General features: G+C 38.2%; 1 protein-coding gene and 1 pseudogene across 1 annotated transcript; both read left to right on the top strand.

The window, feature by feature from the left end:
- LOC122119858 (vomeronasal type-2 receptor 116-like) lies at positions 1-27,508 on the top strand. The gene is made up of 7 exons (XM_042693928.1): positions 1-98; positions 11,895-12,183; positions 13,272-14,075; positions 15,925-16,152; positions 19,541-19,664; positions 20,557-21,426; positions 27,444-27,508. The coding sequence occupies exons 1-7, from the start codon at positions 1-3 to the stop codon at positions 27,506-27,508; spliced, it is 2,478 nt and encodes an 825-aa protein (XP_042549862.1).
- Positions 17,740-18,541, top strand: LOC122119839 (annotated as a pseudogene).

Raw genomic sequence — 27,508 nt, 5'->3', positions numbered from 1 at the left:
ATGGATGGAGATGTGATGATTGCTGGGTTTTTCCCTCTCTACACTTTGGGAATCGATCATAGTAATAGCGATTCTTCCAGGAAAGAAGAGCACACACCGTAAGTAACTCGTCACTCTATTCCCATTTACTATTTTGTTCTGAGAATAGGCCGTGGCTGAGGGAGCTCTTGGTGCACACATCAATGTTCTGCCTCCTCTCTACTGACCTCCTATCCCTATTGCAGCAGGAACAGCTCAATTCCATAATTTAGTCTTATATCTACTGCTAGTAGGGAAGGACTCTACCTTGTTCCATGTATCTTGTACTTTCCAGGACTGTAGGGTCTTCATTTCAGGCCAGAAACTCTGTATCTTCTCCATCCCAGGTGCCATCACAGAAAATGAAGCAATGTTATTACAATCAACCTGAGTCCCTGGAATGAGTTTGGGACTAAAAGGCTGCAGCTACATTTTTCTGTCCCCCTGGGCCAGTAATCTGATAACTTTTCCTTATTAACACCTATATTTTGAAGACATGGATAAAAATTCTTATTGAAGGCTGGTGGCTCATGCTTGTAATCCTAACTACTCATGTGGATGATATCTGATGATGCAGATTTGAAGCCAGACAAGGCACAAAAATCTATGAGACTTTTATCTCCAATTAGCAAGCCAAAAGCTGTCAGTAGAGATATTTCTCAAGTGACAGAGTGATAGCTTTGAGTAAAAAAAACTCAAAGAAAGTTTCTGATGCACTGATTTCAAGCCCTAGGACTGCCACACACACACACACACACACACACACACACACACACACACACACATTCTTACAAATAGATACTGTTGCAAACTAAGCCTTGTGTCATTTCATGTCAGAAATGCTCCACAATCCAAGCATACCATGCAGTTCAACATTATCAAAGATCCCTTATGGGAGAATTTTATCTGCCTTGATGAGGTCTGCTTTACTTGTGCACATGCATATTCTTGGCTTTTAATATATACCAGAGAGTCTCACTAGTAAATGAGTATAGCAAATAAAGAAAAAAGAAAAATGATTGTAAAGAGCTTCAAGAAATTCTAGCAAACTATCTGATTTCTACTGCAAGGGAAACTGTCATTGTTTTATCATTTGCACTTCTTTCCAAGGGCTACTGTGACAAGTTTAGCCTAAGGTAGTTGCCCAAAGTTGAGAGCGGGGATCGCAGGACATGAATTACTCACTTCCCTGCTATAAAAGATATATACCTTTGTCTTATATGTCACTGGTGTGTCTATATTTCTTTTGTGCTGGTCCTGGGAACCGGCCCTGAACTGTTTTGCTGAAGGCTAGTGCTCTAGCATTTGAGCCATATCTCCACTCTGGCACTTTCTGGTGGTTAAATGGAGATAAGAGTCTCACAGACATCCCTGCCCAACACTATCCTCAGATCTCAGCCTCATAAGTATCTAAGAATACAGATGTGAATCACTAGTGCCTGGCTTAGTTTATTCTTTTTATCCCCACTATTTTACCATATTTAGCTGATTTTCATTTTCTTAATTTCCCAAAATGTTTGAGTACTTTTGTTAGTGTGATAATGTAAGCACATTGAGTATTACAGTTTCAGCCCATGGATGTTTCTTATCTACCCACAGATATGAAATGAAGTCTGGTCTGGGCTAAGTAAAATTTTATGCATGCTATTGGCTATGGATAGAATTATTTATCCACTAAGACTTTCTTGTAGATAAATGGGGCATAGCAATTAGACATCAGTAGGTCAGATCTTTGACTGAACTCTGTACCCACTGATGTTACAGCAATAATTCGCAAGTTTTACACCATATAGTGCTTGTGCCAATTCTCTGGTTCATATTGTAGTTCCACCATGCATGTCTCATACTTTTAGTGGAGTCTTTCACTATATTTATGACCACTTTTTATATCTTGTCCCACGTCTTTTTTCATTCTGCCACATCTGTCATTTCTTCTGCTCATTTTCAGAGTCCTGAAATAGCTAGGATTACAGGCAGGAGTCATGGTGACTGGCTTGCTTTGCACTCTTGATTGGCTTTTTCTCTCAAGGCTGATGCTCTATCACTTGAGCTATACCTCCACGTCTAGTATCTTGAAGGTTAACTGGAGAAGAAGAGTGTCATGGACTGTTCGGCCACAGCTAGCTTTGACTCAAGATCCTTGCCTCTCAGCCTCCTGTTCAGCAAGGATTGCAGGCATGAGCCAGGAGTGGAGATAGTTTTAATTTCTTGAGGAATCTCCAATATTTAAGTTTCATATAACATTAACAAAACTGCAATCTGTATCTTGGTTGGTAGGCACTCCATTATAACTTTGATTTGTATTTTCCTAATTGCTCAAATAGTTGAATCTTTTTTTCTTTGTTGATTTTCCACTTGTACTTTTTCATTTTTGAATTGTTCCTTGACTGAATTATCCTACTGGTACTTAAGCTTTATTTTCCCACTATGTTATTATTCCTCTGTGCAATGAATAGCAAGCAAGAAATAAAAATGCATTTGGCTAATTCAACATTTCTTTCATTGTGCTGAAGCTTTTCAACTGGATAAAACCAGCTACTTTACATTTCCAGTGCTGGGAATACAATTCAGGGCCTGTGAATGAGACAAAGTATTCTAACACTTAGTCAAATCCAGAGCCTAATTCTTGCTGTCATTTTATGAGCTATTTGAGTTATGTTTAAGTTACCTGAATATATGTTTCCTCTCGTTTTCTCTATTACTTTCAAAGTGCCAGGCTCTATTAGGAAATGACCAAGTTGGAGTTTAAAAAAATACAGGTTGAAGTTTGAAATTCGTAATTGATACTCCTCCAGCACTTTCTTTCTGCTAAGGATTACTTGTGCTATTTGGGGTCTTCTGTTGTTCCATATGAATTTTTGGATTGCTTCTTTTATTTCATTTAAGAATGAGGTTAGGATATTGATAAATATCACATTGAATTTGTATATAGCCTTTGGAAGTATTGCCATTTTCATGATGTTAATCCTCCCAATTCAGGAGCATGGGAAGCTTTTCGACTTCCTTAGTTCTGCTTTTAATTTCCTTTTTCAGATTTTTGAAAGTTTTTGTCCTTCACCTCTTTACTTAAGTTAACTCCTAGTTATTTTAGTGTTTGTAAGCCTATTATAAAAGTGGTTGCTTTCCTAATTTCAGCCATGCTCTTCTCATTATTGGCATACAGAAATGCCATTGACTTCTGAGGGCTAATTTTATAGCCTGCTACTTTGACAAAATTTCTGATCAGCTGAAGTAACTTAGGAGTGGAAACCGTGGGGTTCTTTAAATACAAGATCATGTCATCTGCAAAGAGGGAGAGTTTTACCTCGTCTTTCCCTGGTTGGATCCCCTGTATGTTTGCATCTTGTCTTATTTCCCTAGCTAGGCATTCTAAGTTGAAGAGGAGTGGAGAGAGCAGAAAACCTTGTCTCGTTCCTGAATTTAGAGTAAATGGCTTTAACTTTTTGCAATTAAGTATAATACTAACTGGAGATTTGTCATACATAGCCTTTCCTATATTGAGGAATGTTCCATGAATTCCTAGTTTTTCCAGGACCTTCATCATAAAGGAGTGTTGGATATTGTCAAATGCTTTTTCAACCTCTGTTGAGATAATCATGTGGTTCTTATCCTTGCTTTTGTTGATGTGATGAGTTATATTAATTGATTTACACATATTGAACCAGCTTTGCATCCTTGAAATGAACCCTGTTTGATTATGGTGTATGACTTTTTTTGATGAGTTGTTGAAATTGATTGGCCAATATTTTGTTGAGAAGTTTTGCTTTGATATTCATCAACGAAATGGGTCTATAGTTCTCTTCCTTTGATGAGTCCCGGCCTGATTTGGGGATGAAGGTTATGATGGCTTCATAGAGAAGGTTTGGTAGTAAATTTTCACTTTCAATTTCATTGAAGAATTGGAGGAGTATAGGTGTAAGTTTTGCTTTGAAGCCCTTGTAGTATTCAGCTATAAATCCATCCGGTCCTTGGCTTTTCTTGGGTGGGAGGTCTCATTGCTGTTTCTATTTTGATGCTTGATATGGGTCTGTTAAGTTGGTTTAAATCATCTTGGTTTAGTTTGGGCATGTGAATATTTGCTGGAAATTCACCCAGATTTTTCAGATTCTCAAACTGACTAGCATAAAGGTTTGAGAAGTATCCCCTAGCATAAAGGTTTGAGAAGTATCCCCTGATAATATTCTGAATCATGGTTGTTACTGCAGTGATGTTTCCATTCTTATCTCTGAGTTTACTTGGGTGTGTTTTCTTTTTTTCTGATAAGATTTGCAAACTGTCAATTTTATTAATTTTTTCTAAGAACCTGCTCTTTGTTTTGTTGATTCTTTCTATGTTTTTTAAATACAAATCCTTAATACTAAAAATAGCTTGGTAATAGCACAAGAGCATACATGAAGACCAATGGAATGGGACTGAAGACCCATAAATGAACCAACAGACCTACAGCCACCTAATCTTTGACAAGGGAACTAAAAAAATAGAATGGGAGAAAAACAACCTCTTCAGTAAATGGTGCTGGCCAAACTGGTTAAACACCTATAGAAAACCAAAGCTAGAAATGTATATATCATCATGCACCAGAAAAACCTCCAAATGCATCAAACACCTTGAAATAAAAGCAGACTCCCTGAAAACATTACTGTTAGGAATAGGAGAAACTCTAGGGCTCCTTAGCACAGGCCGAAATTTTCCTAATAGAGACCCAAAAACACAACAAATCAAAGAAAGGTTGGACAAATGGGACTGCATGAAACTGCAGAGCTTCTGAATGGCAAAAGACATAGCTAGAAATATCAATAGAAAGCTCACAGATTGCAAGAAGATCTTCACTATCCATACAACAGACAAGGGTCTCATATCTAAACCATGCTTAGAACTCAAAAACTTAAATCCCCAACAAAAATCCTCAATCAACAACTGCCCAATTAATAAGTGGGCTAAAGACTTAAAGAGAGACTTCTGTGGCCAATAAACACATGAAGAAATAATCAACCTCTCTAGCCATAAAATAAATGCAAATAAAGACAACATTGGGATTGCACCTCACCCCAGTTAGAATGGCTACATTCAAGAAATCTAGAAACAGATGCTGGAGGGGATGCGGCCAAATGGGAACCCTATTGCATTGTTGGTGGGAGTGTAAACTTGTTCAACCACTTTGGAAAGCAGTATGGAGTTTCCTCCAAAGAGTTCCCATAGAGCGCCCCTATGACCCAGCAATCCCACTTCTGGGCATTACCCAAATGATCACAAGAAGACCATACTGAAGCTACTAGCATAACCATGTTTATCATAGCATTATTAACCATAACTAAGATACAAAACTAACACAGATTCCCCTCAGTAGATGAATGGATCAAGAAAATGTGATATACATATATGCCTCCATCAAAAAGAATGACATTGCCCCATTTGTTAGGAAATGGAAAGACTTGGAAAAAAATTATATTAAGTGAAGTAAACCAGCCCAAAGAAAAACAGGTCCCATGGTTTCCCTTATTTGCAATAACTATACATGTCTAGAACAAGAAGAAAAAGGCCAAAAGCTATATACATATGACCATAAAAGATGATGTTAAGCAAAATGAACCCCAAGGCAGGGACAGAAGTGGTTTTTTTTCCTTCTTGCTATTGTTGTTAATGTACTTATAGTGCACTATGTGATTCTTTTATTCTTTTGTACGTTCTTCCCCAAAGGTGTAACCCTGTTTTCCCTTCATTAAATTCCAGTGTTCTTCATCTTGTATATACATGTTTATAATTTGGGTAGGGAAGGGATATAACAAAATGCTGACATAAGGATACAGGTTGTATCATTGTAACAATGAGATGTACAAGACACTATATTGAAAATGAACTTTACAATTTCAGGAAGGAGGGAGGAGTTGGGGAAGTGGGGAGGGAAAGTATGGTAGGGGAAAAGGTAACAATGCTTGATAGGAAATGTACTCATTACCCTACTCATGTAACTGTAAACCCTCTATACAACATTTTTACAATAAAAGTAGATATAAAAAAATCACAAAAGAAAAAAGAAATCAGAGTACATTAAAAACAAAGAAAAACCCATATATATATATACATATATATATGTATATATATATGTATATATATATGTGTGTGTGTGTGTGTGTGTGTGTGTGTGTCATATACATATAGGTATATCTAACTATAGACTTTTTCCACTTCTTATCTTTTGTCTCTCACCAAAATTAAAAAAATCATAACTACACTGTCAATGTAAACTTTATCTGTAAAATAAAATAAAGCCTTCCAGTTCAAAAACAAATACAGGTGGAAGGATAGATACTTGTTTCAGTGTGCATATGGAAACCCAGTTTTACAATGCCACCCCATACTAAAGGTGCCTTCTTTAGGTTGTTTATTATTTGGTAACTCCTCCAAGAATCAGATATCTGTAGTTGTTGACAATTACTTCTTGGTCTATTTCTTTAATCCATGTGTCTGTTTTATCAAATATTTTCTCCTATTATGGCAACACAGTATAAGAAAAGAACAGATATAAGAATACTTCAGAATTGTTCTTGTGCTTTAGGATAACTCTGGCTAATGGTGGATTTACTTTTTCATAAAATTTAGTTTTCCTTGTTCTATTTCTGTAAAGTAAGTGATGGGGAATTTTGATGAAGACTGCACTGAATATGTAGATGGATTTTCAATAAAAATGACTATTTTCACCATACTGATTATCACATCCAGAATAATGGGAGTTTTGTGTTGTTATATGTAATTTTGTTGCTTTACCCTGTGATTGTTCATGATTTTGGCTTCAGTCTGATCACCATGTCATTTATGTAGAACCTCTTTTCCTTATAATTACTATTGTGTTGTTATTCTCTGATACTTTTTCTTCTACTAAGTTTGGATTTATTTCTCTAGTTTCTTGAGATGCAATCTAGGGCCTTTAGTACAGTATCTGCACTCCTGATTTAAACAAAGAGTGTAACAGTTTCATTTTTTCTTCCTTTTTCTGTATATACAGATTCTGATAATTGTTTTTATTTTTATATTTTACAAGTAAATTTGCCTCGAAAAACAATTCATTTAATCATGTCCTAATCATTTAATTATATTGAAAATTTTAATTTTATTTATATATTCATGGTTGAAAAATAATTCATTTCTAAGATAATATGCATATTTTCCATTTTTCTTTTATGATCTGCAAATGTGCATGATAGACTCAATACTTTACAAATATGGTTAGTTTTGTGTCCTATCCCATGATCTTTCCTGGAAAATTCTCAGTTTCTTCATGAAAGATGATTTATTCAGACTTGGGTGGAATGTTCTGTAAGTGAATGTGAATGAAGCTCATCTTGTCACGGATAAAATTGAATTCCAGTACCTCCCTGTTAATTTTCTCAATGGTCTCTCCATAAAATCTTCAGCTATTATTGTGTTGAGGACTGTTTTAAAGTCAGCTTGAAAATAGTCAAATGCTTGGATAGTCTGTCCATATACATTTAGAATTGCTATATTATCTTGTTGATTTGATCCCTTCATCACTGAATTTCAAACTTGTCACATTTTACTGCTTTGATTGAAGCCTATTTGATGTGATTTGTGATGGGTATTTCTGCTTTCTTTTGTCCTTCATTTGCATGGACTGCCTTATTGCATTCTTTTTTCTCTCATTGTATTTTGTTAATATAAAGGTGATGTACAGCCTAGTTACAGTTACATAAGTTAAAGACTAGTTTGCTTTTTGACCATTGTCACTCCTTTCCTCATTCTGTTTTTCCTCCCCTTCCTCACCCAAAGTTGTATAGTTCAATGTGAATATGGTGTCTAGTGAATACTACTGCTGCACTTGTTCATCCTTTACCCATTATTTTGGTGTCCCCATTCTGTCCCCCAAACACATGAATGAACAAGAAAAAATAGACCAAAACAGCATCAAAGAAAAAGAACCTCTCATTTCCATTTCCTGGAGTTCATTTCCATGACTATTATTGTATATATGATCAGATGCATATAGGTATTGTGCCTTTGAATTCCTCTCCTAAGATTATCTTCCCTTATTCTCATTGTGCAGAATGCTTAGACACCTGTAAAAATACATCATGTCCCAGAAGAATTTTTTATATGCACATTCTACTACAATGAGGGAAACGATGGGTCTGGCTTACATTCTTTTCTTCCAGTCATTGAGGGACATTGATGGTGAATAGAGTTTCTTGGAATCAACCCATCTTTGGCCTTGGGTTTTCATTCATTAAGCCATTCTATTACTGATAGATTTTCCTGCATTTACATCCTAGTCATTATTAACAACTCACATCTCACAGCTACCATTATGTAACTTGCTTTCCAGGTTTCTTGGAGCTTCTTTCACACTTTCTCTCCTTTTAGAGACTTCAGTGGCTATTGAGTTCAATAGTAGAGAACTTAGATTTCTGGATTAGTTTTTGTTTGTCTGTTATACATTTTGTGGTCCTTAAATGGATTAAAATAGATTACAGCAAGCACTTTTGGAAGGATGACAACAATCCATGATGAGGATGATGAAAGAAAAAGAAAAAATACACACAAATAGTAGAGGGTCATGATCAAATATATAAGTGAATGTATATAAATATTTATTCTTTTTATTTTAATATGTTTGTGTTGTAAAAATACTGTACAGAGGGGTTACAGTTACATGAGCAAGGTTATGAGTATATTTCTTATCAAGCATTGTTGCCTCCACCTTTATTTTTCCCCTACCATCCCTTACCTCACACCTCTACAACTATGCTCTCCCACCAACATGCCTAAATTGTAAAGTTCATATTTCATCGTAGGTCTTGTAGATCTCATTGTTACAATGGGTTAAGTTGTATCCCTATTGAAGCATTTTGTTTCTTCCCTTCCCCTCCGCAAACTAGAGAAGTGGGTATACAAGATGCAAGGCACCGACATCAAATACAGTGAAAACAGGGGTTATACCATGAGGGAGGAACATACAAAGAAACCAAAAAAATCACACGGTGCATTATAATTATGTTAGAAATAATAGCAAGAAAGAAAAAACCACTTGTGTCCATATCTTGGGGTTCACTTCACTTAACATCATCTTATCTGGTCATATGTACATAGCTTTTGACCTTTTCTACTTGCCCCAGACATATGCTAGTTATTGCAAATAAGGGAAACCATGAGACTTATGTTTCTTTGGGCCTGGCTTACTTCACTTAATATAATTTTTTCCAAGTCTTTCCATTTCCTAACAAATGGGGCGATGTCATTCTTTCTGATGGAGGCATAGAATTCCACACATATATATATAACATTCTTGATCCATCCATCTACTGAGGGGCATCTGGGTTATTTCCATATCTTAGCTGTGGTAAACAATGCTGCAATAAACATAGTTGTGCTGGTAGCTTTAGTATGGTCTTGTTTGTGATCATTTGGGTAAATGCGTAAAAGTGGGATTGCTGGGTCATAGGGGAGTTCTATGTGTAGTCTTTTGAAGAAGCTCCATATTACTTTCAAAAGTGGTTGAACAAGTTTACACTCCTGTACAGAAATATTATAATGAAATGTTTTCATTAAATTTTAACAAAAATTTTCCTTTAATATTTTAAGATACAATAGTAAACCATACAAATGAAAACTGTAACTGCCTTGTATTCTTCTCCTCATTTGTAATATTACATATCCAATTTTTACTTTGTTTGATAGTAATCAGTACATATATTAATAATTTTTCCCTCTTCATAAGAATTATCCTTACAAAGTGCCTAGCACATTTGCTAGGTCAGAACATTCTCAGATCAGTTGTATAATCACTCTTAACAATGGCTTTTAATTTTTAATTTTTAAAATTTTTATTTTCTTTAGGTACTAGTATAAAGAAACTGATATTCTAAAGAAGAGTTTATGAATACACTGCCTCTTGATCAATGTCTCCCCTTTTAACTTTCTCACACTACGTCTTCCTTCACTTTTCTTAATTTTAGATAAGGTCATGAATTTTGTCATTTAACAAAGTAATTTATGTATATAATATATTTGATCATTGTCACCCTAAATGGATATGCCCTCCTTTACCCTTCCTATTTTTCTCAGTTCTGTGGCCTATACAATGAATTCTTGCCTACATTCTACTCATTTCCCCCGTTCATACTTCTATCCCTCTTTTTTCCTACCCCCCCAACACACACAGGTATTCCTAGTACATATTTTGTTACACTTTGGCTTTAAATTTCTAAAGAATTATTCTAATTGTGTCCTCCATAGAGTCTCTTATACCTCAGTAAATTCATTTATAACTTCTTGGGTGCTTACTCCAATAGTCATCCATTTATCGAATCCCCAAAACACTAATATTTGCTTTTCTGAAATAGTTGTCAAAATTTAACAAAACTTTTTTTTTGTCACTCCTGGGGTTTGAACTCTGGGCCTGGACACTGTCCCTCGGCTCTTCAGCTTGAAGAGATTGCTCTACCACTTGAGCCACAGTGCCACTACCAATTTCATGGTGGTTTATTGGAGCTGAGAGTATCACAGACTTTCCTGCCTAGTCTGGCTTTGAACCACGATCCTCAGATTTCAGCCTCCTGAGTAGCTAGGATTACGAGCATGAGCCACCAGCAGCCAGGAACAAAATTTTTTTCTTTCTTTTTTTTGTGGCCAGTTGTGGGGCCTGAACTCTGGGCCTGAGAGCTGTCCCTCAGCTCTTCAGCTCAAGGCTAGCTCTCTACCACTTGAACCACAGCACACTTCCAGCTTTTTCTGCTTATGTCATGCTTTTTCTGCTTATATCAAACCCAGGGCCTCATGCATGCCACCTTCCCAGCCCACAAAACTTTGATTCACACTCTTCATTCTTGCTTCCAGTTTCCTCCTTCATATGTGTATGATCAATCAGCTTTACTTCAGACTCACTATTTTCTTCTCTTTAGAAGATATCACACACACGATAGGCTTCCGTGGGGATAATTTCACATATGTCTGTATATGTCAAACAAGTCCATTCTTTTCTTTGTATTTCCATATTGCCTCCATTGTTTCTTTTTAAAATAATGTGTGTTGATTTTATGACATTAATTTCTTTATAATGCACATGCACACATACACACAAACACACACTTGCACACACAGACAGGACACAGAGAAAGAAAAAAAGTACTTTGATCCTATTTACTCCTCTCTATTCTTTTCAGTATTCAATCTAAATATATTGGGAAGATGGTAGTGATCACTGTATTTTACAATAGTGGCCTTGTTACTGGGTTTTCAACATAAAGCTTGCTTATGATTCTCTCCTTATCCACTGTGTTTGAGGTGCCTCTCTCCATAATGAGTTCATTGGTGTTGGATGCATCCATTTTTTTTTAGTTACATAAAGAAGAATAAAATTCCCTCACCTAATATTTGAGCTCTTCTTCTGAATTATATTGCAGGAAGAGCAGTTCAATATTTTGGGTCTGTGACCACAGCTTGGTATAGAATCTTCCATAAAGGACACTTAGCTTCTGAAACTTGCTCTTAAATTGAGCATTCTTTATTTATCCTAGCCTGCCATATAAACACATAATATAAATTTGGTGATTAAAAGCACAAGATTTATTTTTTACACAGTTGGAGCTAACTAGCCTCTATGGTAAAGGAAACAGAGTATTTGATGTTTCATGAAAGCCTAAACAATGTTTAACAGACAACAGCTTTTCGTTGTGGTGCATGTGGTAGTGGGGGAAAAGTTTTCTCTTGGCTTAAATAGGTTTCTGGATCTCATTCATGACAAATTTCCTTCATGTCCTTACACTACATTCACATTCCATCCCAATTTAGGGTAATTTTTAACATGTTCCTAAGCAAAAAAGCAAAAAATCAAACATTCCTCAATTTCTATGCTCATTATGCAGGTTTATCTTCAAGAACTATCAGTTTGTGTTGGCCTTGGCGTTTGCTATAGAGGAGATCAACAAAAACCATGAACTTTTACATAACTTGACTCTGGGATTTGATGTCTATGATGTTCAATTTGGAGCTTGGAGAATATTTAAGAATCCCTTCATTTGCCTCTTTGGGAAGTACAAGATTCCAAACTATTCTTGTATCAGAGACAGCAAGTCTATAGCAGTACTAACAGGACCATTAGGAATAACATCTACCCACATTGGGACATTGCTGGAACTCTACAGATTTCCACAGGTGAGAGTTGGAGGGATATAAAAATGTCTAATTTGGTGCCATTTTAGGTGTTAGGAGAGAATGATAGGAAGAGCCTGGATTTATGAGCCTATCAAATTTTATGGTATCAAAAAGTAAGTACTCAAAGTTAGTGGGTTATGTATGTTCCTACTGCTCAGGTTAAGGCATAGAAGAATTAGAAAAGCAAATGTATTATTTATTATTTCATGTCTTACCAATAATTTTGTTTTAAAATAAGGAAATGGAAAATTACTTTGAGGTGTGAAGATACGATGAGCAGAGTACTGGTGACTCATACCTGAAATCCTAGCTACTCAGGAAACATCTCCAATTAACCAGAAAAAAGCAGTATGTGAATGTATGGTTCAAGTGGTAGAGTACAAGCCTTGAGGTAAAAAGCCAACCAAATGTCTGATGCCTTAAATTTGTGCACCTGTACTAGCATGCACATGCATATAAACAAGCACACACACACACACACACACACACACACACACACACACACACACACACAAGATATTATGTTGAGGGTAACAAGTCTGTCTCAGAATGAGAAGAGGAAATGTTTACTCTCATATGTGAAAAAGTTAGATCTGAAATGCGAGCATGTAGTATAAAAAAATAGGACACATACATAGCCATTTACAAATATATATATAAATATATATATAATCAATCTGACTAAAGTACAATATATATAGGGGTGGACCAAAATGGTGAAATTTCTGGAATTCCAGAAAGATGAAGCATATCTTTTATGAGGATGGTAAGTATAAAGGGATAAAGGTAGAGGAATAGGGAATGGATGGGAGGGAAAAACAACACAATATTCAATGTACATATTTGAAAATGGAATGAGGAAAATGGATAGGGAGGTATTGATAAAAACTAGTGATGAAGCTCAAGAGGCATTTTATAAGTAATCAATAGGTTGTACAACTATTAAATAATTCAAATATTTCTTTCAAAAATTAAACCAAAACCCTAGCTTTCCCTACTTCAACTGCTTCTTAACATACTTCAAGACTGAGAATATGATGGATGGCAATCTTCTCATTCACAGAACGTCCAATTTTCTTTCCCTTTAGTTTACCTTTGGGCCTTTTGATCCTGCCCTCTGTGATCATCACAAGTTTCCTGCTCTCTATCAGATGGCTCCAAAGGACACATCAATAGCCACTGCCATGGTCTCTATACTACTTCATTTCAGCTGGAACTGGGTAGGAATATTGACCTCACATGATCAGTATGATTTGTGGATTCTTACTGAATTGAAAGAAGAAATGAGCAAGAATAGAGTTTGTGTAGCCTATGAGCTACTGATATCAAGCAAAGGCATGGTACATATGATCAAAATAATGGAAGTTTATAATGAGATAAATAAATCTTCAGCAAATGTCCTCATCATATATGGTGATAATGAATCACTATTAGATTTAATGATGTTTATTGAGCAACTTTTAATAAAAGGCAAAGTTTGGATCATCAACTCACAGTGGGATTTAAAAACAAGGAGATATTTCATGCTAGGCTCATTGCATGTACCTCTTATTTTCTCACACCATCATGCAGATGTTTCTGGATTCACAGATTTTGTCAAGGCAGTTCATCCTTCCAAATACCCAGAAGATTTTTTTCTTGCAAAGCTGTGGTTTCTCTCTTTTAATTGCTCAGATGCTGATCCTGACTGTATAGTATGGGACAGCTGTCCTCATGATGCCTCCTTGGATTGGTTGCCTAGGCACATTTTTGACATCACCATGTCTGGAGACAGTTACAATATATACAATACTGTGTATGCAGTGGCCCAGGCTCTCCATGAGATGTTTCTTCACCAAACAGAAGTTCAAACAATGGGAAATAGAAAAGGGACAGTGCCTTCCCCTGCACAGGTAATTTCTTGTATATCGGATGGTACACATCATGAGCAAGGCATTTCCGGAACAGTTTACTGTATGAAATTAAATATTTTGGGTGATTTTCCAAAACCCAGGAATTTTTTTGATTGTAACACTACTGTACAGAGTGGTAACTCATGGTTACATGAAATCTATTAAGTACATTTCCTATCAAGCATTGTTATCCCTTCCTTTGTTTCTCCCTGTGATCCAGGATTTTTTTTGTTAGTCATGGGGCTTGAACTCTGGGCATGGGCACTGTCCCTGAGCTCTTCAGCTTGAGGCTAGTGCTCTACCAGTGGAGCTACAGCACCACTTCCAGTTTTCTGGTGGTTTATTGGAGATGAAAGTCTTACAGACTTTCTTGCCCAGACTGGCTTGGAAATGTGATCCTCAGATCTCAGCCTCCTGAGTAGCTAGGATTATAGGCATGAGCCACCAGCACCAACCAGTAAATTATTTTGTTTAAATTTCTGTGAGGTACTCTAGACATGTGTGCAAATTGTCTTTTGAATAATCAGGCCAGTAACAAGAAGAAAACATAATCTATATTTCTAAAATGCATTTTCCGTTGTTTTGTTGGTTTTTTTTAAATTTTTATTTATTTTTATTGTGAAAATACTGTACAGAGGGGTTACAATTACATGAGCAAGATAATGAGTACATTTCTTATCAAGCATTGTAGCCTCCTGCTTTGTTTACCCTTCCCATCCCTTGTTTCGTTGGTTTTTTAATGTTCATTGGTTTATTGCTAATCCTGAACCTTGACATCAGGGACTGGGTGCTGTCCCTGCATCACATTGTACTCAAAACACTTGAGCCATAGCACTACTTCCAACTTTTCCCCAGTAGTATTTTTTTTGAAGATAAGAGTATTATACACTTTTCTGCTCTGGATGGTTTCAAACCACGATCCTCATAACTCAGCCTCCTGAGTAGCTAGAATTATAGGCATGAGCCACCAGATCCAGGCTTATAAATTCATTTAATAACAAATAACTTCAACATGCTGATAGATACTGTTTTGATAACTGTAAATTCAGCTTTTCCTTCTATTTCTTTGTAATTTTTTATTTTAAAAACGTTGTACAGAGGGGTTACAGTTACATGAGTAGGGTAATGAGTATATTTTATTGTGAACATCGTTACCTCTTCCTTTATTTTCCCCCTACCATAACTTCCCTCCCTACCTCCTCAAGTCATCCCACATCCCCTGACATTGTAATGTTCATTTTCAATATAGTGTCCTGTACATCTCATGATCACAGTGGTTCAGCCCGTATGCCCATTTCAGTGGTCCCCAATATTCCTTCCACTCCCCAAATTAAAAAGATGTATATACAAAGTGCAGAACACCGGCATCAAATCCAGTGAAAACAGGGGTTATACCATGGGGAAAGAAACTACAATAGTTTCTTGAGTGATAGCAAAGGACGATCTGTTCAACAGAATTTTTCATATTTTTCATAAGTGATCTAGTTTCATTCAACTTCCATATTAAAAGTTTAGCAAGTTAAAAATATAGGCATTCATAAAAAATGATACTTGGAATAACTAGTTAAGCAACTGAATATTATCTCATTCCTGGCTGTTTGTGTGGTAGTGTTTTCTCCTATTTAAAAAAGAAAAGAAAAAGGACATCTGATCCTTTTCTGAAAGACCAGGATTCAGAAAGACTATTTTCATTCCTCCATAGAATTTCTTCTGCAGTACTTCATTAGGTGGCTGTGCTATTCTTGGATTCAGAAACAGAGTTTGAAGACAATCAGGAGCTTTTCTTACTTCAGATTTTCTACCTTAAATATGGGATGTACTTCAACATAAGATGATGTATCTCTTTTAGCTGCACCCTTTTCTGAAAAACATCCAATTTTACAATCCTGCTGGAGACCAAGTAATTTTGGATGAGAAAAGAAAATTGGAGCCAGAGTATGACATTCTGAACATTTGGAATTTTCCAGAAGGTCTTCAACTGGAAGTGAAAGTAGGAAAGTTTTCTCCATATGCTCTCCATGGTAATCAACTGTCTTTATCTGAAGATATGGTAGAGTGGACCATAGGAACTACAGAGGTGGGTTGGATCTAATCATAATAATTTTAAATATATATATATATATAAAGTAAAACTTGCCCTTTAAATTTGTACCTTCCTGACTGCCAGCAACTTTCTCCCATAATCTAGCTATTAATAGAGCTGAGATCTGAATATCACCATTTAAAATTATCCCAAATATGGTCTGTGAGACTCTTCTCTCCAATTACCACCAAAGATCTGGAAGTGGAGCTTTGACTCAAGTAGTAGAGTGCTAAACTTCAGCAAAAATCCTCATGTCCACTGCTTAGACCATGACTAACCAGGACTGACTACCATTAAAAAAAATTAAATGTGGGGCTGGGAAGGTGGCTCAGTGGTACAGCGCTTGTCTTGCGTGCCTGAGGCCCTGAGTTCGATTCCTCAGTACCACGTAAGCAAAAATAAAAAAGCCGGAAGTGGTGCTGTGGCTCAAGTGGTAGAGCACTAGCCTTGAGCTGAAGAGCTGAGGGACAGTGCCCAGGCCCAGAGTTCAGGCCCCACGACTGGACCCAAAAAAAAAAATTAAATGTATTCCTGCATGTTGATTTCGAATATTGTCATAAAAATAAATACTATCTTTCTTAGTAAGTTTCTAACATGGTGATAAAGTGCCTGATGAATCACTATATTTGGCTGAAAGATTAATTTTGCTCCCTTCTGTGGCGTTTTCATTCATGGATAGTTGACCTGCTAATTAGGCATCTTTGGTGAGAGGAATCATTGAAGACACCTGGGAAAAGAGTCTCACCTCATGGCCACTGAAGAACAGAAAGATATGATGGGTCTGGGGTTCACAAACCCATATAAAAAGGAGGTTTTCCTCCAGGCTCCTCTCAATTTTACACATGAGGAGGGGACAACAAATACTGACATGAACTGAAGCCAGTTCATTAGGGCTCTCTACCAGGACTTACTTTCTCACCATGAGTTTCCACCTTTGATCTCAGACTTTTCAGTAGTTCAACAGCCTATAAAGATGGTAGCTCATCAGTCTTTGTGAATCATGGAATATAGAATCTATAACAGGGTTCCATGGGCGGAAGCCTCGGAACAGTAGTAGGCCTGGCGCTGGCCACTCCAGCCCCCTACGCCCACACCCACCTCAAAGTGCCCTGGTGCTGGATGGGCGGCTGGACAGGCACCATGGCTCCAGCCATCATGGCAGAGGCTGAGGTGGCCAGAAGTGGTGGCACCCACTCCTCCTCCTCCTCAGAGCAGTGGTTAGCCCAGTCCTGGCCCTATCCTCCTGGCGTAGGTGTGGCTGGTGCTGAGGATGTGGATTCTGAGAAGCCTGCTCAGCAGCTCCCTGTAAGTGAACCTAACCAGAGGTCCCAGCAGGCTCATGAGTGACCAGGAGGCGGGCCCAGGAGGCAGGGCCAGGAGAGCCAGGAAGCAGTCCTAGACATGCCAAGGAGGCGGGACTAAGTACACCCAGGTGGTGGGGACCAGGAGGAGGGGCCAGGAGGCAGGGCCAGGAGGCGGTCCTAGGCATGCCAAGTAGGTGGGGCAAGCGGACCTAGGAGTCAGGCCCAGGAGGTGTGTTCAGGAGGTGGGTCCAGGCAAGGCACGCCCAGAAGGAGATGCATGCAGTGCTCTGTGGGCAACAGACAGACGTTCTCCAAAGCACTTCCAGCTGCCTTTGTTCAGCGTCACCTTGATCGAGGGACACAGCTCCTCCTACACAGTGGCATTGACAAAGCCGGATGTACATCTAGTTCTGTTACTCTGTCGTGTCATCCGTCTTTAGCCTGTTGATGTCTAGAATGTCTTCTATCTATGGCTTGCTAGGAAGAGGCTCAACGTTTATGTTTTCACCGGATCAGTTCTAGAGACTAGTGGAAATTCATCCACATGGAAAAACCCACAGAGTTCTTGACTTGAGGTGCTGGCTATGGAGAAGTCGTGATGATCCTGAGTCTCCATGTTGAAGAAATCTATGCCACCGAGCTTTCATTAAACCGTGACCTGGCAGCTGCAGAAGCTGCCAGGTACAAGCTTCCGGTATGACTGCAGCAGCTGCTGAGTCAGTTGACTTTTTTAAAAAGTAAAGAAAAAAAGGAATAAAAGGGATCTGAGTTGTCTTGGAGCCAACTGGAGGTAGGGTCCTCTGAGCTCTGGTTCTGCCTTCCGTGGAGAACAGTGGTGAGTGGGAGAAATGATCAAAAATTTCAGAAATCAGAGGACTTGATGGGGAGGAACAAATGAACAGCCTGCCGGAAGTGTTCAGTAAAGCTGCTCTCACCAGACTGCCCCACTCTGTGAGGGCGACGTGGACGATGACCACTACGTCCTGGATGATGCCATCTTTTGTCCTCCAGCCCTTGTGATCCCGCAGGCGCACCCAGAACCTGACCTCTGGCAGCCACTGGAGGACATTTGGGTGTAGCATTCTCCAAACCATGTAGGAATTTTTTCTTCTTTTTTTATGTTTTTTTATTGTAAAAATTCTGTACAGAGGGGTTACAGTTGCCGGAGTAAGGTAATGAGTCCATTTCCTATTGAGCATTGTTACCTCCTCCTTTGTTTTTCCCCTACCATCACTTCCCTCTCCACCTCCCCAATTCCCCTCTCCCCCGCAAGTTGTAAAGTTCGTTTTCTACATAGTGTCTTGTACATCTCATTGTTACAATGGGTCATCCTGTATCCTTGTCTCAGCAGTTTATTTCCCTTCCCCCTCCCCAAAGTTCAGGCCTCATGACCAACAACAACAAAAAAAAAAGTAGGAATTTTAAAAGCCAAAATATTATTTCCTTGTAGTGTGCAAAAGAAATTTTTTCAAAAGCACAAAAAAAAAACCAACTCAGGTTTTTTAATCAGCTCTTTACTCAATTAGGGCCATAAACCAATGCAGGCCACACTGCAATGATAATGGAAGACAGACAGATAGGTAGGTAGGTAGGTAGATAGATAGATACATACATACATACATACATACATACATACATACATACATACATACATACAAACATACATACATACATATATATATATGTATATATAATAATTGCTGTAGGGACTCACTACTAACAGAAGCAATAGTCATTACTGCACGGAGCCAAGAGATGGATCGTAAAAAAAAAAAAAAAAAAAGGAAGACTGGCAATAAACCTGTCCGTTATGTTGTAAATGCTCGTGATATGGTAGAGCCACTGATCATAACTCTGTCATGTTTAGGAACTGTTATTAATCAAGAAAATATTTTTAATCATACTAATAATTTTTTGGAGATGAATAACAAAAAAATCTATAACAGAATTCAATTAATCAATTAAATTTACCCACATATAAACATCATCCTTAATAATCTGATTTTTTAAACAATGGACTTTTTGGAGTGTGGGTTATGAGTCTAAACAGTTACTAACACACCTCTGACTTTTGTCAGACTCCACACTCTGTCTGCAGTGAGAGTTGTGGTCCTGGATTCAGAAAATCACCTCAGGAGGGAAAGGCTGCCTGTTGCTTTGATTGTAACCCTTGCTCAGAGAATGAGATTGCTAATGGAACAGGTAAGTCATGTCTTAGGAAGATTCTTTATTTCTCCCTAGATTTCTTCAATTGGACCAAGACAATGCAAAAGTTGTGTATTAGGATGACAGATCCCATTTGCCTTCTTTCTGTTATAGTAGTATTGCTAGTGAAATATGATAGATCATGATTTTGAATTACATAGTAATATTTTCTGGTTTATTGCAGGCAAAGTTTTCTCCAGCAATGCCTCTTATCATGAACGCTTCTTACCATTAACACAAGGGTAAACCCTGAAATGGTATTAAATGTAACTCTTAGTAAAGACAGTGATCATCTTAAAAGTTACATTTTTGTCCACACAGAAAAGATGAATCTTGCTTATCTTTATATTACAGTGCCCAGAACTGTTCTTGGCACAGGACAAGTATTTAGAAAGGTAGATTCTGTTCAAGAAGTGAGCATTACTAGAGAGTGCTCAAGAGTGTTTTCTCTGTTCCTACTCCTTCAAAGATAAGTAGGCAATGAAAACATAATTAGATGAATTCAAGGTTGTAACACAGGAATAAAATAGTGTTACAGAGATATGCAAGAGACTGCGAAATATACTATTACAACTTTCAATGCGATTGCAGAATAGGGCACAGTTCTGTTAATTAGAGTGGGGGAAAATGTAGAAAATTGTTGTTAGCATAATACACTATCCCAAATGTCATGGTGTTAATATATCTGATAATCACTGAAGGAAAATTTGAATATAAGACTAAATAAAGAAAAAGATGGAAATGAGAACAGGTTATGGTTTAGGAAAGAAAAAAATACTTTTATTGCAAATGCTGACATAATAGGATAATATCTAAGTGAACAATTGTCTATATTCTTTGAAGAAAAAGAAGCTGACAAGAATTAATGGGAGTGTACACTTCTCAGCAGATATGGAGCAATGTGTGAATTGTCCAGATCATCAGTATGCCCACACACAGAGAAACCAGTGCCTCCGGAGAGATGAAACTTTCCTGGCTTTTGAAGACCCCTTGGGCATGGCTCTGTCCTGCATGGCTCTCTGCTTCTCTATGCTAACTATTGCTGTACTGGAGATATTTGTGAAACACAAAGACACTGCCATTGTCAAGGCCAATAACAGGGCTCTCAGCTACATCTTGCTCATCTCCCTCATCTTCTGTTTCCTCTGTTCCTTGCTCTTCATTGGCCGTCCCAACACAGTCACTTGCATCCTGCAGCAGATCACATTTGGAATTGTCTTCACTGTGGCTGTTTCCACAGTGTTGGCCAAAACAGTGACTGTGGTTCTGGCCTTCAAGGCCACTTCTCCAGGGAGAATGATGAGGTGGCTGCTGGTATCAGGAGCTCCTAACCTCATCATCCCCATCTGTACCCTCATCCAGGTGACTCTCTGTGGATTCTGGCTGGGAACCTTTCCTCCCTTTGTGGACACAGATGAACACTCTGAACATGGCCACATCATCATCCTGTGCAACAAGGGCTCCCTCACTGCCTTCTACTGTGTCCTGGGATACCTGGGCTTCCTGGCCCTGGCCAGCTTCATTGTGGCTTTTCTGGCCAGGAACCTGCCTGACACTTTCAATGAAGCCAAGTTCCTGACCTTCAGCATGCTGGTGTTCTGCAGTGTGTGGCTCACCTTCCTGCCTGTCTACCACAGTGCCAAGGGGAAGGTCATGGTGGCTGTGGAGATCTTCTCCATCTTGGCCTCTGGGGTGGGGCTCCTAGGCTGCATTTTTGCCCCAAAATGTTACAACATTTTGTTAATGCCTAGTAGAAATTCTTTTCATGGACACCCTGAAAATATTACAGGAAGGAATAGGAGAAACTCTAGGTCTCTGTGACACAGGCCGAAATTTCCTTAATAGAGACCCAGAAACACAACAAATCATAGAAAGGTTGGACAAATGGGATTGTGTGGAACTGCAGAGTTTCTGAATGGCAAAGGACATAGCTAGCAAGATCAACAGAAACCCCACGGATTGGGAAACGATCTTCAGTAGGCATACAACAGACAAGGGTCTCAAGTCTAAAATACATTGGAACTCAAAAAGTTAAATCCTCCAACAACAAAACCTCAATCAACTGCTGGATAAATAAGTGGACTAAAAACTTAAAGAGAAACTTCTCTGAAGATGACATGAAAATGAAAAAATGTTCGACTTCTCTGGACATAAAATAAATGCAAATCAAAGGAACATTGGCATTCTACCTCACTCCAGTTAGAATGGCTAAAATCAAGAACTCTAATAACAACAGATTCTAGAGGGGATGTGTCCAGAAGGGAAGCTTACTGCATTTTTGGAGGGAGTGTAAACATGTTCAACCACTTTGGAAAGCAGTATGGAGGTTGCTCAAAAGACTCCACATAGAGCTGCCCTATGACCCAGCAATCCCACTTTTGGGCATTAGCCCAAAGGATCACAAGGCTACCAGCACAACTATGTTAATTGCAGCATTATTTATCATAGCTAAGAAATCAAAGAAACCCAGATGCCCCCCAGCGGGGGGCATATCACATGTTCTTGATCTATTTATATGTGTGTGTGTGCAATGTAATTCTATGTCTCCATCAGAAAGAATGACATCACCCCATTTATTAGGAAACGGAAAGACTTGGAAAAAATTATATTAAGTGAAGTAAGGCAGGCCCAAAAATAATAAGTCCCATGGTTTCTCTTATTTGCAATAACTAGTACATGTCTAGGACAAGCAGAAAAGGCCAAAAGCTATGTACATATGACTATATAACATGATGTTAAGTGAAATGAACCCTAAGATAGAGAAACAAATTTTTGTTGCCATTTTTTCTAACATATTTATAATGTATTATGTGATTCTTTTGTTTCTTTGTATGTTCCTCCCTCATGGTATAACCACTGTTGTCACTATATTTGACTCCTGTGCCCTGCATCTTGTATATACACTTCTCTAATTTGAGGAGGGGAAGGGAAAAAACAAAATACTTAAATAGGGATACAGTTTGACTCATTCTAACAAGGAGATATACAAGACACTATGTTGAAAATGAACTTTACCACTTGTGGGGGGGAAGGCGCTGATGGAAGGAGTTAATTGTGGAGGTGGGAGTTAAGGGATGGTAGGGAAAAATGGAAGAGCAACAATGCTCAATAGGCAATGTACTCATTACCTTGCTCATGTAACCGTAACCCCTCTGTACAGTATTTTTATAATAAAAAACATACAAAAAAGAAATTATCTGCATGGTTTCAGGGATAAAAGACAGGAGGAGAAATAAATATTCTTAAGATTATACTCATGTTTGGTTACTAACATGTTCTCTACTAAGTCTACAGTAATTTTTTCTTCTTGTAATACTTAGTATTATGAAATTTTTACTTCAATAAGTATGGATCTATTGTGGATTTTTCTAGTCATGGTAGTAACAAGTGATCATCATTTAAAGTGGAATTTTGCTTCTATATTTTTGGTTCTTCCTATTTAATCTACATTTGGTTTTTGGGTTTTTTTGGGGGGGGTCCGGTCTTGGGGCCTGAACTCTGGGCCTGGGCACTGTTCCTCAGCTCTTCAGCTCAAGGCTAGCGCTGTACCACTTGAGCCACAGCACCACTTCCAGCTTTTGTCTTTTTGCTTATGTGGTGCTGAGGAATCGAACCCAGGGCCTTAAGCATGCAAGGCAAGTGCTCTACCACTGAGCCACTTTCCCAGCCCCTCTACATTTGATTTTATCATACACTCTTTTTAGTGTCTTTTCATTGTTGTCTTTCTAAATCACTTTTTTAAATTTTTAAATATATTAACTTCCTCTCTGCACACCACCATGTTGCAGAATCTTCTAATACATTTCATTAAAGTTTTACTCTTGACAAATTTTCATCTTTTAATATCATCCTTGTTTTGGTCACTGCTTGTATATTTCTACACATTCACCTTTTGCAAGTATCGTGAGTCTCTTTTGCACCTTTCTCGATGTGTCTGTGTGTGTTTCTCTCTCTCTTTACCAGGCTCCATCTCCTTCTCTCTCATAAGTCCTGCCTCTCGTGCCACTTTCCTGCTTTAGGAATGACTTGGATAAGTTATAAAAATATTTTTCAAATTATGATTACAATGTAGAAGATCTTTGACTTTTCTCTAAAATTATAATCTGTAATGCATCATAGCTTGCTCTTCCATGCCTAGATATACTTTTTAATTTACTGTTGTTTAATCATTTTTTTGCTAATTTGATACATAGAAGTGTGAATAATAAACATATATGTATATATGATTACTTCTTGTAATGTAGCATTTCTTACAGTCTATTGAAACATTAACTTTTTATTTTTTTGTGGTTGTTGATTGCGAGGCTTGAACACTGGAGCCCGGTACTGTCCCTCAGCAGTCCAGCTCAAGACGAGCACTCTACCATTTGAGTCACAGCACCACTTCTGGTTTTCTGGTGGCCCACAGACTTTCCTGCCCAGGCTTACTTTGAACCACAATCCTCAGATCTCAGCATCCTGAGTAGCTAGAATTACAGGTATGAGCCACCAGCGCTGGCTGAAGCATGTACATTTTTATTTGTCACATTTCAAAACTTTCAATTTGATAAGGAAAGCATGACTTATTGTTTCAAATGGGTTGACTTAGTGCATTCTATAGTATTTCTACAGAATCCCGTATTTAAGATATATGGACACAATTGTACTCATTTCTCATCTCTTCCAGTGTTACATGTTTACATGTTTCTTCTTACGTTAATTAAATTCATTTTTGCATGCCTGAACTCAGGGCCTATACTGTGCCTTACCTTTTTCAGTTATGTCTGTATTACCACTTGAACCACAGCTTCATTTTGAGATTTTTGACCTTTCATTAAAAATAACAGTCACATAGACTTTCCTGCCCAGACTGACTTCAAATCTCTTCTCATAGTTACATTTCTAATAAAGAAATGACTATATAACTGAGTATACTTTTCTATAAATTATTCTTGAAAATATAAAAATGCTTGGCAAAATGAAAATGAAAATGTAATTACTTTCCAACTTCTTGGAATGTAAATAAAGATGTAATCGAAAATACTCATCAGTTTCTATTGCGTTTTTTGATCTTCCTGATTTTAGGAATTTCACGAATAGGGATGAGTTTATATTATTGAGTAAATTACTGAATATTCATTGTGTAATGTGAAATTGTTGGGAGAATATGAGATTTCAGGGATTTTGCATAAAATATTGTAGTCCTTGCTAATTTTTCTTAGGTTTTCAGTAAACTTACACAACGCTTTTTCTCTTAAACAAAAAGAGTGACAATATGGATAGATTGATATGTTAAAGTAAGATTGGATGGGTGGGAGACAAGAAAAAGTTAGTGGAATGTAAAGGAAGATTCATGGAGAAATAGCAAAGAGGTAAGGAGAAAGGAAAAGGAAAAAAATTTTTTCATTTGTGTTGCAACAAAACTTTACTCATACAAAGCAGGGTGGATTTAGCCCTTGAATGATGGTTTGCCTATCTTCCGTGTTGTGTGTGTGTGTGTGTGTGTGTGTGTGTGTGTGTGTGTGTGTGTGTGTTACTGGGGATCATATGCCATATATTTTTATATGATTTTTGTTGCTTTCAAAAGGTTTAGATATATTCTATCAAACACTACAGATTTCAATTCATCATTGAAAATAAAATAATGGAGGCCATTAAGATAATTTAAATTTTTGAGGAAATAAAAGTAATGGATATATGCACATTTGGACAAAAGGCTTTATGTACCCATATAAAACTGTCATAACTAAACCCATTTTACATACATATACTAGTAAAAATTTAAAATAATACAAAAATAGAATTTAAATATCAATCTATGACCAGGCACTGGTGGCTCATGCCTATGATCCTAGCTACTCAGGATGCTGAGATCTGAGGATCTCAAGTCAAAGCCAGCCAGGCAGGAAAGTCTATGAGATTTTTTTTGGGGGGGGGTCAGTCGTGGGGCTTGAACTCTGGGCTTGGGCGCTGTCCTTGCAATCTTCAGCTCAAGGCAAGCACTCTACCACTTAAGCCACAGCGCCACTTCCTATGAGATTCTTATCTACAATTTACCACCAGAAAACCAAAAGTAGCGCTATGGCTCAAGTGGCAGAGTGCTTACCTTGAGCTGAAATGCTAAGAGACAGCACCTGGGCCCAGAGTACAAACCCCATGACCAACAACAACAAAAAATCAGTCTACTTAGAGTTGGAAAAATAACATCTTTTGTCTATTTGGACTGAAAATGATTTAATCCCTTAAAAGAAACTGAAGAACTCAAAGATGCTTTCATATATACCTACAAATGTTGACTTTACAAAAACAAATACCTCGGACTCAAAACCTATGAAAAGATCAGTAAAGACCTCAACAATGAAAAGTAAAGCTATGGAATGAGAATTTGGATAAGGATCAATAAATGGAAAGACATCTCTTCAGACATGGGCAGAATTAAAATTGTGAAAGTGACTATATTCCCAAAAGCAAATGATAGTTTCAGTGTTATTTCACTGAAAATTAGAATGCCTATTTTTCAGAAATAGAAAAATTTATCCTAAGCAAAAAACAGTAGTGAACACCTTTAGTCCATGTTGACGACCCTCTCTTAATCCAGGCTGGGAAAAAAGTTTATGGTATCTCTTACCTGGGTGGATGACAGATTCTGTCTTTCTCTCTCTGTAAAAACTGAGATTGAGGGAATCAGAATTCCAATACAGTCATGTGCAGATGGTAGTCTCAACAGTGGTGCATTCCTATAGTCATAGCTATGATGGGAATATAAAAAAGTATTGAAATACATTTGCTGGCACTGCTAGCCTGAAGAGCAAGACAATCCATCGAGGCACAGTTAAAGATACAAAGTCCTGCGACTACCTTGTCCTGGGCTAGATATCTAGACCCAAGAGAAGCCTCGACCAACAAACCTCTAAGCCTCCAATAGGCAGCCCTGACCATTATTAGTTGGTATGCAAACCACCAATTACTCAGTTCTGCAAACCTCCATCCCCAGACCTCCAAAGCTCCAAACTCCAAAGGGGAAGGCTTTTCCTTTTCTTCCCTTCCTCCTTCCCTGCAGGCCTCTCCACTCTCCACAGGCCTCAATAGAGGGAGGTCCCAAATGGCCCCTTGAGGAGGTCCCAAATGGCCTCTGGAGAAGCCTTGCCCTGGCCTACTCTGCTCTGGCAGGCTTTTCCCTGTCTCCTCTCTCTCTACTCCCCCCAATACAACAAGACCACTCTCCACTCTACTTCCCCTGCTCTCTACCCTACTCCCCCAGGCTTAGGAACCCGTAGCCTATATATACCCAGATAGGCCATGCCCTTCCCCTCCCCTCCCCCCACTAATGGTTTGAAACCGCCATCCATGTTCCTCCCCCAAGCTGTCCCTTGTCCAATCCCAATAGGCAGCTCAGCATGTCAGACTCAGTGCTCCAACCCCTCCAGCAGCACATCCCATCCCCTTTGGGCTGCAAACACGTGGGGCAGTTGATGTTAGCCTCTTGATGCCTGCCCCCTCCAGTGGGCCAGGCCACCAGGCCATGCTGATTACCAGCCTGCTGGTTATTACACTAGGAAGTGAACACATCACACAAAAATGCACAGAGCAAGCTGGTGTTGGTGACTCATGCCTGTAATTCTACCTACTCAGGAAGGTGAGACCTGAGCACTGAGGTTCAAAGCCAGCCTGGACCAAAAAGACCATGAGCCTCCTATCTCCAAATGACTACCAAAAAGCTGGAAATGAAGTTATGGATCAAAGTGGTGGATCACTAAAATTGAGCACAAAAACTTAAGAACAGTGCCCAGATCCTGAGTGTCCAGAAATGGTACCAAAAAATATACCCAACAAGACCTAGAAAAGACATAACAGTGTTCTGA

Source organism: Dipodomys spectabilis, unplaced genomic scaffold, assembly GCF_019054845.1.
Source record: "Dipodomys spectabilis isolate Male_0828 unplaced genomic scaffold, ASM1905484v1 ptg000173l, whole genome shotgun sequence".
Classification (NCBI taxonomy): Eukaryota; Metazoa; Chordata; class Mammalia; order Rodentia; family Heteromyidae; genus Dipodomys; species Dipodomys spectabilis.
Note: the sequence above shows the minus strand (reverse complement) of the source record. Positions and strands in the feature narration are given on the sequence as shown.